Source organism: Mytilus trossulus, chromosome 6, assembly GCF_036588685.1.
Source record: "Mytilus trossulus isolate FHL-02 chromosome 6, PNRI_Mtr1.1.1.hap1, whole genome shotgun sequence".
Classification (NCBI taxonomy): domain Eukaryota; kingdom Metazoa; phylum Mollusca; class Bivalvia; order Mytilida; family Mytilidae; genus Mytilus; species Mytilus trossulus.
Window position 1 is genome coordinate 87,120,113 of NC_086378.1, and position 19,837 is coordinate 87,139,949.

General features: G+C 32.5%; 1 protein-coding gene across 1 annotated transcript; it reads left to right on the forward strand.

Moving 5' to 3' along the window:
• Positions 1-1,117: 1,117 nt before the first annotated feature.
• Positions 1,118-11,796, forward strand: LOC134723096 (E3 ubiquitin-protein ligase RNF213-like). The gene is made up of 7 exons (XM_063586735.1): positions 1,118-1,164; positions 1,370-1,589; positions 2,297-2,371; positions 2,685-2,882; positions 3,686-3,775; positions 4,868-5,067; positions 11,408-11,796. Exons 1-7 carry the CDS (start codon positions 1,118-1,120, stop codon positions 11,595-11,597), a joined length of 1,020 nt encoding a protein of 339 aa, XP_063442805.1. The 3' UTR covers positions 11,598-11,796.
• The last annotated feature ends 8,041 nt before the right edge of the window (positions 11,797-19,837 follow it).

The following is a 19,837-nucleotide window of genomic DNA, read 5'->3' on the forward strand; positions in this document are numbered from 1 at the left end:
AACATCAATTGAATAAAATGTCTTGACCCTCGAATATGGTCAAGTGTGCGCAGAAGTGTCGTGTCAAATACTTTTGTTACTTTGTATTCCTTAATTGCCATCACTTATATTTATCTTGCAAAGTTAAATATTTTTAATGTACCAATTTCATCATAAGAAAATGTCTGTCCAAAATGTTATCCAATCAATTTCCCTATTTGTTAAGGGACTTTCCAGTTTGAGTTTTCCTCGAATTTCTGTTTTTATTGAACTCATCTAGAGTAATAGCAACAGAAGTACTATTGTTCAAATTGGTAGCCAAAAAAACCCAAACAACATATGGCCAAAAACATATGAAAAGACTAACAACAGGAACATACCATTGCATTTTGTAGTTACTACTAATAAAATATGTTTGTGATCATCTTAGACACAGATCCGCCGTATAGACCGATCAAACATTGAGTGCTTCCTTGAATCTTCCATATGAATGTCTTAAGCTTTATAGTTTTGAACCCTTGATGCAATTTTTTCCTGGTAAGGAGTTTGTCAAAGAAATCATAATAGGAAACGTAAGCCGTAGAGTATCGTATCATATGGACAATTTTACTTCATACGAAGGCGCTGCTGTCAAGGGCGCTTCATAGAGAAAAAAGTTCACAATTGCTAAAATCATTTTGTTTGAAACATGAGCAAAATGTTAATACTTGTATCTATGATGAGTTTATGTTGTCATAATTTTTAGTTCTATAAATTTAGTTAACACAAGAATCAGATTCAAATATAAAATTGACTAAGGGTTGATTGTCTATTATGTCAGGACCCTTTTGATCACATTACTCTTGACATGTTCATGAATTAATATCATCATTCAATTTTGAATATATGGGCATGAGCATTCCTGATTAATGTTAATCCAAAAACCGTTTACTTGACGTCACAGATGGGTCTTTTGTAGACGAAACGCGTGTCTGGCGTAAATACAAATTTTAATCCTGGTATATATTTTGAGTTCATTTACAACCACAGGGTCGATATCATCATCTTTGGGACGGCACTTGATAAATATAATTGTAGCTTCTTTTCATTTTTGTAGAGAAACTTTATTGTGAAGTATTCATCCAAATAAAAAGTTACCATGCAAAGGGTGTATGTGGCTCTCAAAGGAACTCCGATCGTACATATGTATGATGAAAAACACGTACCTTAAACGTAACAATTTCCTAAATGACAACTGTTCAATATACGCATATATGACAAGAAATAATAACAAACATTAAAATTGAATAACAAATTTTTAAAATGAATTTTATATCATTGGATACTCTGCTAAGGTTTTGTTATTTGTGTGTTGGTTCTTTCTAAAATATGGCTTGGGTCAATTTTACAGAGTAGACAGTCTTCCCACTGTCCATGTGAAAGATATATCATCAGCACATTTGATCAGTTACCATCCAGACAAAGATCTTTTACCAATGGTGTTTGCTAACTGTAATTACACATTTGAAGTTGGGCAGGGAACCAGAATAGAATATAATTATACTAACTTGGAGAGGCAGTTGAAGGACAGATTCCTTTTCTCAAAGTCGATTGTAACAGGTTTAGAAGAGGTATATGTCATCTTCTTCATTTAGCACTATATTAATTATTTTGTAAGTTTTTATATAACTTTCATGACATTGATGAAAGTTTTTTTAAAGCTAGTGAAAAAAATAGTATAGGCAGGTGTTGCATATGAGAGAAGACGTGTGCGTTTAAATTATTTATTCAAAACTGATTTTTGACAAATATAAACTACAATCAAATTTACCAAGATCATCAATAAGTTTAATAGTCAATAACAAAATACCACAAATCACTATCATCTAAAAATAATCAGTAAATTTCTGATTTACTCATCAATGGTTTCAAAAAGGATGGTGCATTATTAATTTTGTGATTTTCTACAGATGAATCATTGTGTTTGCTACAAAATAGCACTACAATTATAGACTTATATTAAAGATTATACAAATCTTTGTTTTCATTGGTTTAAAGTAAAAATTCATTTGATAATCAGATACAACAAATTAACAAGAAATCATGTGAAGCATCGTTTTTATGTTTAACGCAAAATCCTGAGACAAACGATACCAATAGAGAGAAACGATACTCGAAAGAATTTATGCGAAATGCGGGAAACTGAGAGGAAAAAAAAGATGGAAAAAAGTTAGCGATTTTTAGTTCATTAGTATAGTGATAAACAGGCCATGACTTATTCTTTTAACTAGTATTGAAATTTCCAAATTCGAATAATATCACTATACTTGAATTTTAGATTGAAACCATCACTTACAGATCGGAATCCACAAATGCTGTAGTTTTCTTGGAACTCTGTGATAAAGTCAAACAGGTGAGACAACTAAATTAAATAAACCTATCAGTTTCCGAGTTTTAAAAGAAGAGACCTACATTTGCGGCCTTAATGCATCCTCAATTTTTGAATTATGCCTCTAATTGTTTACATATGTTGGTCCGAATCACAAATTCAAAATTCTGATTGAACATAAAATTGAACTGCATTTTCAACTGAAATAAATATCTACGTTTGTGGACTATTGCTGCAAGTAGCATTTTTAAATGTGAACCTTGATAAGCAAGTCATTATAATGTTTGGCCATTTTACATTAAACTACCTTTATTTCCACTTCAATTTTGTTTTAAAGGAACGATTAAATCCGGCCGTACGAAGTCAAATCTGTGGAGAGTTACACATGAGAAACTTGCCTGAACTATGTGATAGTCTAGATAATTTAGATATAGCTATCAGTTTTCTCAAGTCTGTTGGACCGAATCCGAGCATGTCACTCAGCGATTTCATGGAGAACACTTTAAAGATAGACAAGCCTTTAATAAGTACAAAGGTATAGTATTATATTGGAAGGCTACATACTAATATTTGTTCCTCCTGCTTTAGAGATTTTAGAGTGGGAAAACGCAAATCGTAGAATTTCTCAAGAATTTACAATAAAACTACAAAATTATGAGCAGAGGACTTGATGAATAACACAACTTAATAGTTTTTGAACTGAATTTAATATGATATCTGAACTTATTTTAAAAGAGTAAAAAACAGGCTATTATTTGAACTTGGAATTATTTTTAATTATGGAATTTGCTTGATTTCTTCTTATTGAAATTTTTAATAAATTCCATGTTTATTCTTTACTGAAATGTTCTGTGCTGCGCACAACACTTTCTATTGCAAAGAAAATAGTATATTTTCAATAGAATGTACTGTGCTGCGCACAACACTATCTAACCAAAATACATTGTAAGGAAAGTGTAATAAACCGCTCAAAAGATCATAATACCAAATAAACATGGAATTTATTAAAAATTTTAAACACAAGAAATTATGCAAATTCCATAATTAAAAATAATTCCAAGTTCAAATAATAGCCTGTTAAAACTACAATAACAAGCATGTTCGTATTATTTAGCAGTATTATGTTACTATGAAATCGTAATTTAAGGGAATGTGTCTGAGTTCTATGTTGTTTACTTAAATAATGCAAACCGTATAACTGTCTACAAAGCAAAACAATACCTTTATGTTTTCATTATAGAAGAACAGAATTGTTTAATACACGGAATTTCTTATCCTTAAAAAACATGCACAAATTACAATTTTCTCACAATCTGAATAATTAGGAAACTATTTCAGGCGAAAACTGCTAGCAAATGTAAACATGCCATGTCCCTGTGGATATCGTTTGCACAGGAAAGGGCGAAACAGCTAGCTAAGTATGACAGAGTAGGTATTTTGTTATTACTAAATGTACTCCTATCCCGTAATGATACTGTGTTATGGCATTTTTAACCATGCTTTATAAGCGGAATTTTATACCAGGTTTATATATATAGAAAAAAAGAAGATGCTGTATGATTGCCAATGATACAAATGTCCACAAGAAACCAAAATCATGCTCTTCAACTTCGTATATTATTTAACCCTTTTAACATTTTTGATTCGAGCGTCACTGATGAGTCTGTTGTAGACGAAACGCTCGTCTGGCGTAAACATAAAATTTTAATCCTGGTATCTATGATGAGTTTATGACACAGAAATTAGCAATTTTAGGTCACCTAAAGGCCTTCAACAATGAACAAAACCCATACCGAATATATAATCAGCTTGAAAAGGCCCCGAAATGACAGTCTTATTTATATATAAAAAAAAAATTAACCCAACATTTTGCCTCACACTGTCTAGTTCCAAGTCAAGAATATGGCAGTTGTTCTGAAATAGTCCGTTTCTATATATGTTGAAGTTGGTTTTTGAAGTAGTTCACCGTTTCTTCTGTTCCGTTGTTTTCTTTTATAATTGATGTGTTTCGTAGGTTTTGGTTTGTGATCCGAATTTGCATCAGCTGCTCAATAGTCAGAAATACATCAAATGATGCAAATTCGGATCACAAACCAAAACCTACGAAACACATCAATTATAAAAAAAAACTTTATCTTAGTTTGAGTTTACTTGAATATATCATCTTTTCTCGCCTGCATAAGAATTTGTTTGTTTGATCAGAGTCATGATTGAAATGATTGTATTCTTTGGTCACTTCAAGAATGTTAAGAATAAAATTTACATTTGTTCAATATACTGTATTTAAATTAGTAGGTCAATTTTTGATAACTTTAGATTACTTTACATAGTTTTGTACTTTGTTTTAAATTTTCGTCTTCGTTTGAGAACAGTACAATCTTCCTACGTATAGCTTTGGAATCATTTAACTCTCATTTATATATGCACGTTTGATGAACATGAAATGAGTATAAATGTAAACTGTGCATATTTCAAATTTCATGAACAAAAACCATATGATTTTTTTTATCATCCTTTTAGAAAGCCTTTGAAGGAGTTCCGGAGTCATTCAAAATAGATTTAACAATGGAACAAATTCACGAAATAGAAGAAATTTTAACCAGATCACCAGCAGAACAGATCAGTGCATTGCTAGAGCTGATATTTGAATGTATCGTATTCAAGATAGATGTACCTCAGAATATTAATGATGAAGATTACATTGATATTTCACAAATAAGGTAAATATTTTCAGAACTATTTTCCTTTCTTTTCATATGACTATTGAGCAGTACCATACCCAAAAGGGCTATAATTTATTTGATATGGATGTTTTTATCTATAAAGTCCAACAAGTTTTATATAGAAATAGATGTTTATCTTGTTGTTTTGAATAACTTCTTTTTTGACATATAACACTGTAATTATGAAGGTTTGGCCCATTAAATATGCATGGTGCATTTTAAATGACAGTCTTAGTACATTCATTTATGAATTATAACTGTTGTAAGCATTCATAATTTCGACCGCAACCCCTTATCATTTCGTTTTAATATCATTTGAAAATGTAATCAGAGCAGTTTGTAAACGGAGACATCCGTTTTTTTATATAAAAAAATATTCGGGCTTCACTGATAGGTATTTTGTATGCGGAACGCATGATTGATGTTATGATTGCTGAAAAGATCAAGATACAATAACAAGAGAGATCGTGTTAATAAATACGGTAAGGTCCACGTTTAATGGTCGCACATTTTCTTTAAATTTTGAAACTGATATTACTTGAAAAACAAACAGTATTATTTATTTACTCACATGAAACAAACCGGGGTGTGGTATTCAGTACGTAGGAGAAACTGGAAGCTATTTATCTAAACGCACTCAAGAACATCTGTATCGTTTTAAAAGACCAAATAAATTCAAAAGTATCATTTACCAACACCTTAAGAAGCACAACCATCCTTTTAAATATTTAGCAGTTCAACCTTTAGAAGTAGTAAATAAGCAGCCTGGTGAATCGCATTCAAAGTTTGTACGATCACGGAAAATAATTGAATTAAATTGGATTAAAAAATTACAGACAGTTTACCCTCTCGGTCTATATGATCATGGGAATTGGTAATATATCTAGAACCAATTCCGTTAACATTTTGGATATAGTTTCTAAAACTGTTCGTAAAACCGTTCTCACGGTCGTAGAACATATCGCAATCAAAGAAAATTTCGAGCCAATTATACCAATATTTCGGACCTAATTTATATTTCAAAAAACAACGGCAGACATTATCTGTTAACAAAACTCTATTCGTTACCAGTTAATAAGTTAAATAAAATTTTGGAGGATTGCAACACAATTTCATATAGCAGTCCTAAGTATGAAATTGTTCAAATTATTATGGCATATTGTTATTCTAAATTATTCCCCAAAATTGATCGCCCTGAAGATCATAAAAAACATTTTATCAAAATTAAGTATGTCAATAAAGGCTTTGATTTTGTAAATATTGCCGGTATATTTAACGACCATTCTGTTAAAGAACAAATTCCTGGATATTTTGACAATACTGAGCTACCTCTTATTTGTTATATTTACAAGAAATCTACCGGGAAATTTGTGTTAAATTATAGTCAATTGTGTAAAGATGTTAATATCAGTGAAAATACACCTACTTCATGTAATTGCAGTAATTCCGAATATAGTTATGGACCCATTTCCCATGCTGTAACAGGAGATCTTAACATCGTTCAAGACCGAGAGTTAAACTCATTCCTCAGTAAAGGACCATAAATCGTCCCCCGTCAATTATTAATTGGAATGAGTGTCGTAATATCATCCACGACTCACTCCATACTTTCTGTATGAAATGGATAAAACGGGAAAAAGCTGACAAAAAATCTTTGGACTCTTTTTTTAATTCAGTAATGAATATAGTTGATATACGTATTCAACATTTTAAAGAACATTTTACTATTAACAATAACCACAATAAACCTATTTCTCGTATCAAACATAAACTAAAAGAACTAGCCAAGGAATTTGTTGTTGTAACGGCCGATAAAGCTGCTAATAATATTATTATTGTTTGACGTAAATTTTACATTGAGGTTCTGAAAAAGGAAATCACCAATTCACCAACATTCCAACTGACTCCATTTTCAGAAAACGAAATCTGTAACAAACATAAACTTTTAGCCACCGCTTTACAAGCAGAGCCAAATACAATAAAAGTCCCAACTATGTATTGGCTTCCGAAGCTACACAAAACCCCTTACAAATATAGATTTATTTCGTCTTCAAGCCATTGTTCAACTACTAAATTGTCTATTCTTCTTACCAGCACACTTGGTACAATTAAAAACCTTATAATAAATTGTTCAAATAAGGCCTCCGAAAATAGTGGAATAAATTACTTTTGGAGTGTCAAGAGCTCGTTGGAAGTACTTGATAAATTGCATGCTTATATTGGTGATTTTGAATCTGTTCAAAGTTTTGATTTTTCTACCCTGTATACCACATTGTCTCACATTCTCATTAAGAAAAAATTCACACACCTAATTAAATGGGCATTCAAAAAATCAGAATGTGAATATATATGTTCAAACTCTTTCAGGTCATTTTTTAGTAGCAATAAACAAAAAAAACTATGTTAATTGGACATGCTTTGATACTATATATGCCCTTGAATTTTTACTAGATAACATTTTTGTTCGCTTTGGGGATTCCGTATATCGTCAGATTATCGGAATTCCAATGGGGACTAACTGTGCACCACTTATCGCGGACCTCTTTTTGTATTGTTATGAGTTACAATTTATGACAAAAATAAGCAAAGACCCATCAAAACAACATCTGATAAACAAATTTAATAATACTTTTAGATATTTGGATGATATTTTGGCTCTCAATAATGACGACTTCAGTATGTATATTAATGAAATTTATCCTGGTGAACTTACTTTAAATAAAGCTAATACCAACAATGACCACTGCCCTTTCCTCGATCTTGATATCTATATCACTAACGGAAAGCTGAATACTAAAATTTATGATAAAAGGGATGATTTTTCATTTCCTATCGTTAATTATCCGTTTTTAGATGGTGACGTTCCCTTGTCACCATCTTACGGTGTTTATACATCTCAACTTGTACGATTCGCTCGTGTATGTAACAATGTTTTAGATTTTAACGAGAGAAATTTATGTATTACTGAAAAATTATTACACCAGGGTTTTCGATATCACAAACTAGTCAAAACATTTACTAAATTTTATCATAGGTATAAAGACATCATTCGTAAATATAGCTCAACATGCAGACTTCTTATATGTTCAGGTATTTCACATCCAATTTTTTATGGAAATATTCTTTATAAAGCACAAAGGTTGTCAGTATTCACCACATAAACTTACAAAACCTTTGAATAGACTTATTAAGAAGGGATATAATTACGATACTGTTGTCAAGTCATTAAAGATATTTTGGCGTTAATATTGAGTCACTGATAAGGTCTTTGCGTCGGAACTAAACACATTTGTTCTAAAAACAGTTGTTGGCATGACACGGGTTATGTTCTTCTCATATATGTTATGATGGTATGATACTAAACCCCTAACGGGAAGGATTGTGCCTGATGTCCATATGATGAAATCATAATCTTTCAGTCAGTTTTATTGAAGTCTGGAGCTGGCATGTCAGTAAACTGCTAGTAGTCTGTTGTTATTTATGTATATTATTGTCATTTTGTTTATTTTCTTTGGTTACATCTTCTGACATCAGACTCGGACTTCTCTTGAACTGAATTTTAATGTGCGTATTGTTATACGTTTACTTTTCTACATTGGTTAGAGGTATAGGGGGAGGGTTGAGATCTCACAAACATGTTTAACCCCGCCGCATTTTTGCGCCTGTCCCAAGTCAGGAGCCTCTGGCCTTTGTTAGTCTTGTATTATTTTAATTTTAGTTTCTTGTGTACAATTTTGAATTAGTATGGCGTTCATTATCACTGAACTAGTATATGTTTGTTTAGGGGCCAGCTGAAGGACGTCTCCGGGTGCGGAAATTTCTCGCAACATTGAAGACCTGTTGGTGACCTTCTGCTGTTGTTTTTTTATTTGGTCGGGTTGTTGTCTCTTTGACACATTCCCCATTTCCATTCTCAATTTTAATTAAGTTAAGTCTTATCTGATTGGAAAGTTTTCTCTATTTTGCAATGTCTCACTACAGAGCTGGGAATCGATAAAACTACTGGTAATCCTACATATTCTTTAACATCATTTACCAAGGACGAAATTTTACAAAATCATTAATCTGTCGTTCTTTCTTTTTGTATCATCATCAAAGAAAACGAAGAAAACTTGCCCTCATTATACTGGATACCTAAATTAAATAAAACTCCATATAAAGAACGATACATAGCTGGGTCTTCAAAATGTTCGACTAAACATCTTTCTAAAGTACTGACTACTATTCTTTCTACAGTTAAAGATGGGCTTCAAAAATATTGTGAGGATACATATTCTACCAGTGGTGTTAACCAGATGTGGATACTCAAAAATTCGAAAGATCTACTGCTTAACCTTCGATCACAATCTTTGCAATTTTGCAGCAACATAAAAACTTTTGATTTTTCTACGCTATATACTACTATTCCCCATGCTTAGTTGAAAGATTGACTTAACCATCTTATAAAACAGAGCTTTTTCTATAAAAGTGGGAATCGTAGATACAAATTTCTTGTTTTGGGTTACAATAATTCATATTTTGTGAAGAATTACACTGAATCTTCCAGAAAATATACAGGAGTGTTCTCCTTACGCAGAAACTGCTCCAACAAAGTTATGAGGAGGACGGATTAAAATTGACACTCCGTAAATTTATGGACTCCATCACGATGTGTCTTTGACCAAACTAGCTAAGGACATTTTTACCACATGGTAGATTGTAGTTTGTCTTTATGTCGTCTAATCTTTTAATTACCAAACGTGACTTATTCCCGATTGTGACTGTTTTGCTGAGTGTGAATTCGCATTACTATAAGACGTGTTACGGTAATTGTCTATCCCAAATTCATGTATTTCGTTTAAATGTTTAATGTTATATTTGTAAATCTCATCGGATTTGTCAAATGTGCTCACGTCTTTTCTATTATATAAATGTGTTATGGAAATAAAAATTAATCACCGCCTATTTATCATTTATTAGATTTGATTTTGTTCAACGTAATCAGTACGATAATTTACGTTTGATTCATGACAAACTGGACATATATATATTATAGTTAATTGCTATTAATAAGTATTACAATATGCATTTTGTTTAAATGTAATATCAGTATATAGTTCTAATATAATCTCAAATCAATCCTAATGCTATCTTACTTTTGAGATATAGTTTTTCATATGTGACGTCATTTTGTAGCTGTTTCAGAAATTTCATAAATTCAAATGTGATGTATTTTTTTGTGCCTTTTCCCAACTTCGTATGTGACGTCATTTTTATATTTATTGCATTGAGGCCTGGACTGAGTCTGGTGTGTCTATTCTGTGTTGGTCTTTGCATTATGTATTTGGGTTTTGTTTTCTGTAATTAGTTAATACTTTAGTTTCTTTATGTATATCTTTTATATTCGTTTGATAAAATTTACTGTTTGCAATGGCATTAATTGTTCTAAATAATAAGGATGTTCTTATCCCATTAAAAACATAGGCGTATTTGACACAACCCTTTTCAACTTTTGATCTTCAGTGCTGTACAACTTTGTACTTTTTTCACTTTCGATCTTTTATATCTGGGCGTCACTGGTGAGTCTTGTGTGGACAAGGCGCGTTTTTGGCGTATTAAATTTTAAACCTGATGTTTTTTATTATCTATTTATCATGTGTTTCTTTGTCTAATACGCTCTCCTATTTATTTGTATTGTAGTCCTATAATATTATGTTGTCATTTCAATGTTGCATTTAACATTGCCATTAAAGTGCGAGGTTTGGCATGTCACAAAACCAGGTTCAACCCACCATTTTTCTTTTAAAATGTCCTGTTCCAAGTCAGGTATATGGTAATTGTTATATTATTGTTCGTTTATGTGTGTGTTACATTTTAACGTTGCGTCGTTTGTTTTCTCTTATTTTTGAGTGTGATAAGACGTGTCACGGTACTTGTCTGTCCCAAATTCATGTATTTGGTTTTGATGTTATATTTGTTATTCTTGTGGGATTTTGTCTGATGTTTGGTCCGTTTCTCTGTGTGTTACATTTTAGTGTTGTGTCGTTGTTTTCCTCTAATATTTAATGCGTTTCACTCGGTTTTAGTTTGTTACCCCGATTTTGTTTTTTGTCCATGAATTTATGAGTTTGAACAGCGGTATACTACTGTTTTTATATTTACATTACAGAATAAGTGGCACGTAAAATATGTTAATATGGTTAGTATATATAGTGTGAAACAAAATTTCGACATTTATGTTGACTATTTGTTAGGTCAATGATAAATTGCAAAGTTTGCAACTTATAATCTCTTCTTCGTGAGTTGTTTAGTTCTTTTTACTCTAAATGTATTGAACAATACATTTCTTATTTTTTAGTTTCCGTGATCAGTTAATTGGATATATTGATACATCACCGTTTGAAGAAGACTTACAGATTGATGATTCGTTAATGGTAGTTATTGGTCAAATGCCATCAGACATGGACGACCAACTTAGGATTCTTACAGCACAGTCAGTTGATTTTTGGCATGTGGTTAATAGATGTAGGCAGAGGAAAATGCGTTAATTTGTGTATCATTTAAGAGTGTTTTGGCACTCCAAAATAGTGCTTATAAAATAAACAGACGTGAAACTAGCTTCCCTACTATAATTGTCAAATTATATTATTTAAATGTATATATGGGACTTTTTGTGAAAATTTTAAAAAAAATGTTTTGTTTTATTAGTTTTATAGTTCATTTCATTTTAACATTTTTTGAGAAACATAGTATAAACGCTAAAGTATGCCGAGAAGCATGTCCGTTCGATCGTAAGAACAATATTTAACATGTCACTCTCTTTTTGTGTTGATCGAGGTTGATCTGATTCCTGATAACATGTTGAGGATTACAACTTGTCAATCAAAACAATTGAAAAATAAATTGTGGAGTTAAAGCAATTATTCGACTAGTTCTTGTATATTGTCATCTCTGATTATGATATCCTCCCTTCTTTTGAAATTTCCATATTCCATGCAAACATATTTTTATCGCTTTTTCCATATTATGTATACTTGAATCAACGTAAGGAATGTTGGTTTACCCTTTGCCATTTACTCATGTGAATAGAAAAATTGACTTGAATACTACAAAATGAGAAATAAAACTTGAAAAACGTGAAATGAAAACACCATGCCTATCATTCAACACATTGCAATTCAATGTTGGTGTTTATTTTGATTTTGTCCTGATGAAACTGTGTACTATTATATTTTCACTTTTTGTGTTGTTTTTATTTTATTTAAAACCTGTGAGTGTGTTTGTACTGTTTCATCAGCTGTGATAATCTTTTTGTATTTCTGTTAAATAAATACATAATTTTTCTTTTATATATTTTATTTTAGTCTTTGTTGTATCAAGAAATTCAGTATTAAAACAGTATTAAAGCTAATTACTCTATTAAAAGACATTTGTTGGTTTTTGATTTACATAAATATTTGTATAAGTTATGTATAAATGTGACAGTTGTTATCAAATAGTTGGTTTCTTTGTATGTTGGCGTTTGTTTTTTCTTAATTTCAGTGCTCCTAAAAAAAGTTAAATCACAGAAATACTGAACTCCGAGGAAATTTCAAAACGGAAAATCCCTTATCAAATGGCAAAATCGAAAGCTCAAACAATTCAAACTAATAGATAACAACTGTCATACTCCTGACTTGGTACAGGCATTTTCCTTAGTTTCCTTCTTTAAGGTGGTACCCAACACTTTCACTTAAATTAATTTGGCTCGTTTAATTTTCTCCGTTTTGTCAGAAAAAATACACTGGTTATATAGCAGTTTGACAAACACCAATTTTGATCATTGAGAAGCTTAATATTCCTATTACAACACAACGTAATTAAAACGTTTAACTGACTTTACAGAGTTATCTCCCTATAGTGTTAGGTACCACCTTAATATAGTTGATGTGCACCCTGGGTTCTAGTTCGTAATAGAGATTTGTTTCCTCTCAATCGATGTATGACTTCTTAAAGCAGGTATACTACTGGTACCTTTACTCATCTACTTGCTTCCTCTTTTCCTGTGTTTTGGTCTGATATTGGCCTTCCATTTTCTGGGAAAAAAACGAGTTTCCTTATAAAAGAACATATTATAACACTATGCAAAATATTATCCTTTATATTTGTTCAAAATTTGAATTCGAATGTGAGGATGGGGTATAGTAAACAACTATAATATGAACATACGGTGATTCTATTCTGAATTCTTCCAATCAAAACACATTCTTCTTTTTAAAAATTTCAGAAGGAACGAAGGTTAGTAATAAGATTTTAACTAAGTGCTGACGATATATGTTTGTCATGTACAGTATTGCCAAAAAATCTTCCCTATGACAGTGAGTGGCTGGGTGTACCAAATATCTATGCTTTCTCCATAAAATGTCCTATCAAGTGCGTTGATGACTGTTGCTAACTTTCTACATTTGAAAATGCCTGTACCAAGTCAGGAATATGACAGTTCTTGTCCATTCGTTTTTGATGCGTTTTGTTTTTTGATTTTGCCATGTGATTATGGACTTTCCAAATTGATTTTCCTCTGAGTTCAGTATTTTTGTGATTTTACTATTGGCTGATGTGCTGGTTTAAGTTGTTTTATGCAATGTATCCGTTTTTATTCGGTAGTTAGTCACCACTTCGGTTTTATCATGTATATTTGTTGTATAGTAATTTTATAAATTTTACTGTTTGCAAAAATATGAATTATTCTAAATAATAAGAATGCCAGGCAGAAAAACTAAGCCGTATTGGTCACAACATTTTGGAATTTTTGGTCTTCAGTGCTCTTCAGCTTTGTACTTGTTTAAGCTTTCGAACTTTTTAGCTCACCTGGCCTAAACGGCCAAGTGAGCTTTTCTCATCACTTGGCGTCCGTGGTCCGTCATCCGTCGTCCGTTCGTCTGTCGTCGTCCGTCGTCTGTCGTCCGTCGTCGTTAACTTTTACAAACTTTTACAAAAATCTTCTCCTCTGAAACTACCGGGCCAAATTAATCCAAACTTGGCCACAATCATCATTGATGTATCTAGTTTAAAGTTTGTGTTTTTTTACCCGGCCAACCATCCAAGATGGCCGCCATGTCTAAAAATAGAACATAGGGGTAAAATGCAGTTGTTGGCTTATAACTCAAAAACCAAAGCATTTAGAGCAAATCTGACACGGGGTAAAATTGTTTATCTGGTCAACATCTATCTGCCCTGAAATTTTCAGATGAATCAGACAACCCAATGTTGGGTTGCTGCCCCTAAATTGGTAATTTTAAGGAAATTTTACTGTTTTTGGTTATTATCTTGAATATTTTTAAAGATGGAGATAAACGGTACACAGCAAAAATGTTCAGCAAAGTAAGATTTACAAATAAGTCAACATGACCAAAATGGTCAGTTGACCCCTTTAGGAGTTATTGCCCTTTATAGTCAATTTTTTAACCATTTTTCGTAAATATCCATGATCTTTTACAAAAATCTTCTCCTCTGAAACTACCGGGCCAAATTAATCCAAACTTGGCCACAATCATCATTGATGTATCTAGTTTAAAAATTGTGTTTTTTTACCCGGCCAACCAACCAAGATGGCCGCCACTGGTCAAGATCTATCTGCCCTGAAATTTTAAGATGAATGGGACGACTCGTTGTTAGGGTGCTGCCCCTAAATTGGTAAGTTTAAGGAAATTTTGCTGTTTTGGGTTATTATCTTGAATATTATAATAGATAGAGATAAACTGTAAACAGCAATAATGTACAGCAATTTAAGACTCAAAAATAGGTCAAAATTACCAAAATGGTCAATTGACCCCCTAAGAAGTTAATGTCCTTTATAATCAAAATTTGTAAATTTTTACTAACATTAAAGATAGAGATAATTGTAAGCAGCAAAAATGTTCAGTAAAGTAAGATGTACAAACACATCACAATCACTTAACACAATTTTGTTATGAACTGTCTGCTTCCTTTGTTTAATTCACATATACCAAGGTGAGCGACACAGGCTCTTTAGAGCCTCTAGTTTCATTTAAGCGTCACTTGTTAGTCTTTTGTAGACGAAACGCGTGTCTGGCGTGAATATAAATTTTTAATCCTGGTTTCTATGATGAGTTTATTTGCAACCACTGGGTCGATGCCACTGCTGATGGAGATTTATTTCCCCGAGGATATCACAAGCCCAGTAGTCAGCACTTCTGTGTTGACTTGAGTTATCATTGATATGTTCATAATTCTAAATTAACTGTTAACAAAACTTTGTATTTTTGAAAAAGTAAGGCTTTTATTCTTCAGGAATAGATTATCTTAGCTGTATTTGCCAAAACATTTAGGAATTTTTAGTCCTCAATGCTCTTCAACTTCGTAATTTATTTGGCCTTTTAAACATTTTTTTAATCGAGCGTCACTGATGAGTCTTTTGTAGACAAAACGCGCGTCTGGCGTAAATTTTTATTTTAATCCTGGTATCTATGATGAGTTTATCTGTACTTATATTCGGACAACGAAAATCAAAGGACGATAACTGTGTACTCTATTTTTAAATGGTGTCACCTCAATGGTAACCAAAAGATCTTTCAAAACCAATATACAACAAATATTAAAAAATACCATCAATTATTCAAGTTAAGCAATTTTTTGAAAAAATAGCATTGTATTTTTTTTAAATGCCTGTATCAGTTCATGAATACGACAGTTTACGCAAAACTGGGATGAATGCAAGTGTTCTGCATCATTAAGCCTGTTCAATAGTGGCATATGTAGAAATGTTTACCAAAAATCAAACAATGGATGATGCGTCGTCATTGGAATATAAATTTCATAAAAAGAAAGAGCAAAGTCAATACAAGAATTTTGCCTTAAGAAGGCATCAATTTTGATTGGGGACCTTCCATTTAGAATCTTTCTCGGAGTTGGTATTTTTGGTATTTTTACTTTTTGCTTTGATTAAAATCACTCTGTAAAACTGATCCCTCATCGATATTCAGGATATTGCAGTTGCTACTCAGACAATATATTTATACTACTTATAATAAATGATGAACTTTAAGTATAGATTCTAGGTACTGACGTTGTTTGTTATTTTAATAACGTGCTATATTTTTTTTCATTCGTCTGTGTAAATTATCAATATTTACTGTTTAGTTAATTTTTGGTTCAATCAATTAAGGTCATCACTCAAGATATTTTACGGTCGTCATCATGGCCATTATGACAAAAGTGTGTCAGAAATCATATCTGATATTCTTTCTCAGTCATAATAACCTTACATCATTACCGAACTGAACAAAGAAAAACACGACGGGTGCGGTATACGCAGGAAGGAAATGCTTACCCTTCCGGAGCATCTGATTTCACTCCCGGTTTTTAGTGGAGTTCGTGTTGTCTCTTATTTATTATTTATGACCGTTGATGTAAATGTCATTTTTTTTTAATCTTTGTTTACTCCTTGATTTTGATTGTTATTGTCTTGGTAATATCTTTTTGGTATATCTCGGTACTTATATATCTAGCCACTTTGTTATTGTTCTATTGTCTTTTTCTTTGATTCTTGTCTTTCATGTTTGCTTATATACTTCGTCTGCAATCCATTATGTTTTCCTTGTTGACACATTTGTTTGCTTTTGATGATAATTGAGACTATAACACAATGTTGACTGTAGTGCCCCTTTTTCTGACATTTTTACATACATGTCTGTTTGTTTTGCTGTTGTCAATATTAGCAAATTTGTGCGACTGTCATACAAGTGAGAGATTTAGCTAACTATACAACCACGCATAATCCATCATTGCCTACATATGCAAATGTATATACCAAGTCAGGAATGTGAGTAGTTTTCTATTCCATTTGTTTGATTCATTACTATTCTGTATTTGAGTTTGTTTACAAATTTCATTGTTACTACAAATCTTAATTTGAAAAAAAGGGCAAAATTTCCAAAGTATTTAGTTAAAACCATAAGTCAATGAAAGGGATTAGAAAATTACAAACTGAGACAAATCCAAAATAAACAAAACACTTCAACTAGCAACTGGATATAAAGCAAACTTAAGCTACAAAATATCAAAGATGAACCATACTGTTCAAGAAGAACGAGCAGACGAAAGTCATAACTCCACGACTGTTATTGCTACGTTTTGAGTTCAGGCGATTACAACAGGTTTCACCTGTATTTTTATCTGGCTAATATTGATGTGTGATTGGTGTGAAATAATTGTGGTATGTTGACCTCATATCAAACTCTTACTGGTCTCTGTTAATGCTATCATACTTACAACGGGCGTATTACATTTGCGCCGATTTTTTTAAAATTTTCATTGCTTCATTTGGCTAACGGAAGATTTTGGAGATAAAATAAAAAAAAAATATTCACATGTAATTTACCTGTGAAAATTTGGGGCAGATCGAAAAAAAAATCGGCGCAAATGCGAAGCGCCGCCACATGTATGTATGTATGTATGTATGTACTGGTAAATGCCTCCGATATCCGAAGAACCCCTCGAAAGCTGCGAGGGTACAGTGGCATCCATGTACACTCCCTAACGGGATTAATGGAGATGTGTCACTAACATATATTTATACGACAATTATTTTTACAAGGACAATCAATCCCCACCCAATTCAACACAAAGGGAGTGCTAGGACACCGGGAAGTCTGTTATTGTGCTGGAGGAAGCCGAAGTACTTGGAGTGAACCACCGGGCCACTCGGTGGAAACAGACAAACCAGAGAGATATCAGAAGATTGATCTCCAGGTCAAAGTAGGGACACTTTGAACAACCGAGGCCCCCAACGTACCGTCTGGGTACCAGAGATGTGTGTGAGAGGGTGAAAATTACCCTTCTAATGTACTAATATTTTTAGCACCCCGAGTGAGAATCGAACTCGGGACCTTCAGCACTATAGCCATCGGTCTTAACCACTACATCACGAACTCACAATAAAATGTTGCTGGAAAATACCATTGGGGCAACTGCAATACTGATTTAATAGTGGTTTTGATACCAAAACCTTTTCATTCAGAAATGTATACATTGTCATATATATCGTTTAGTTTCCCCACCTATTCACATTTTTTTAAGCTGGAATATTTGACATATCACCTTGTACATAGGAAGTGCCCCTTGGATTGCTTGGAAGATACCAAGAGGAAAACATATTTGAAACTTAGTTTTGGCAACATCAAATCATTCATCCCAAGTGGGACATAAGGCCACAGGAGCATAAATCCACAATAATGACTAATGTAGATGAATTTTATTCACCATAAGCAGTGGTGCTGAAAATCAAATACAAACTAAAAGTCCATAAACATGGACCATTAAAGAGCAACATTAAAATGATCATCTGAAACAAAGCTGTAGGTGATGCCTGAACCCGAATACCAGAGGTTTTGTGCACTTTTGCCTGAAAAGAAATAGGTTCACTATATTGGTCCTTAATTTCCTCTGGATTGTCATAACAGTTTGACAGAGAAATTTGTGTCATAAATGACTAATCTTAAATGAACAGGTTCAGTTTAAACATATTATTTATAGTGGATTGGAAACAAATTATTACAACGTATATCAATCCCTTTCCATTTCTCGGGTACAAGTGCTGCCTTATAGCAGCATTAGCCTGCTCTTTTTAGCAACCAATACTGGTGTTTTTAAGTGCAAGAGATATTGCTCTTAATTAGATTAGAGCGTCACTGATGATTCTTTTGTAGACGAAACGTGCGTCGTCCTGGTATCTATGATGAGTTAATTTACAACCACATGGTTGATACCACTGCTGGTGAAGATTTATTTCCCCGAGGGTATCACAAGGCAAGCTAAGTAGTCAGCACTTTTTGTGTTGACATGAATTATCATTGATATTGTTATATTTGTAAAGGAGTAGGTTCAGTAAGACTCCTTTTTGGCCCCAAAATATAGCAGTTTTACAAAATTGTGATAATGTAATCCTGAAGCTATTTATTGGAAAGTAGAATGATTCTGCTACATAAGTATGGGCTGTTTTTGACAATACAATGCACATATATCGGGTACTAGCATCATAAAGTCATGCTAAATTACTGAAATCTTCACAAATTAGCATTTTAGTTAAATTTTAGACGGTTTCTGTCTAGAATGAAAGTGGCCCATTCGTGTTCATTCATAATATTGAAATGCAAGTTGTATTTGACGATAATACATAATATATATAAAGGTTGAGGATGAACACGGATGCGGCCACTTTCATTTTTGACAAAAAACATCTGAAAAGTGACGATTTTTGGCAAATTTGATAAATTTTTCATATTTAAGCTTGAATCGGAGCGTTTTTAATGACTTAATCAGTTAAAATCTTTCACAAAAGTAATTAAATGAATTGAAAAAGACACTTAAGTGTTTAAAAAGTGTCTAAAAGTGTTGAAAATTGGTCCTTTATTGTTTACAAAATTTTGAATTTTTTTAAATACTGAGGTTTTTCTACCTCAGGCATAGATTACCTTGGCTGTATTTGGCAACACTTTTATGAATTTTGGATCTCAATGCTCTTCAACTTTGTACTTTATTTAGCTTTTTGTAACTTTTTTGGATTCGAGTGTCACTGATGAGTCTTTTGTAGACGTAACGCTAGTCATCCTGATATCTATGATGAGTTTATTTATCACAAATTAGCCATTTATTGTCCCCTTCCGATGGACTATCATGGTTTTTCAATACCATACTTGTTAAGGGAGAGCCTTAAAATCAGTCCCTGAATTTTTCTACCCTGAATGGGGATCAAATTAGGAACCTTTGTGTTAGTATTCTGATAGACTGA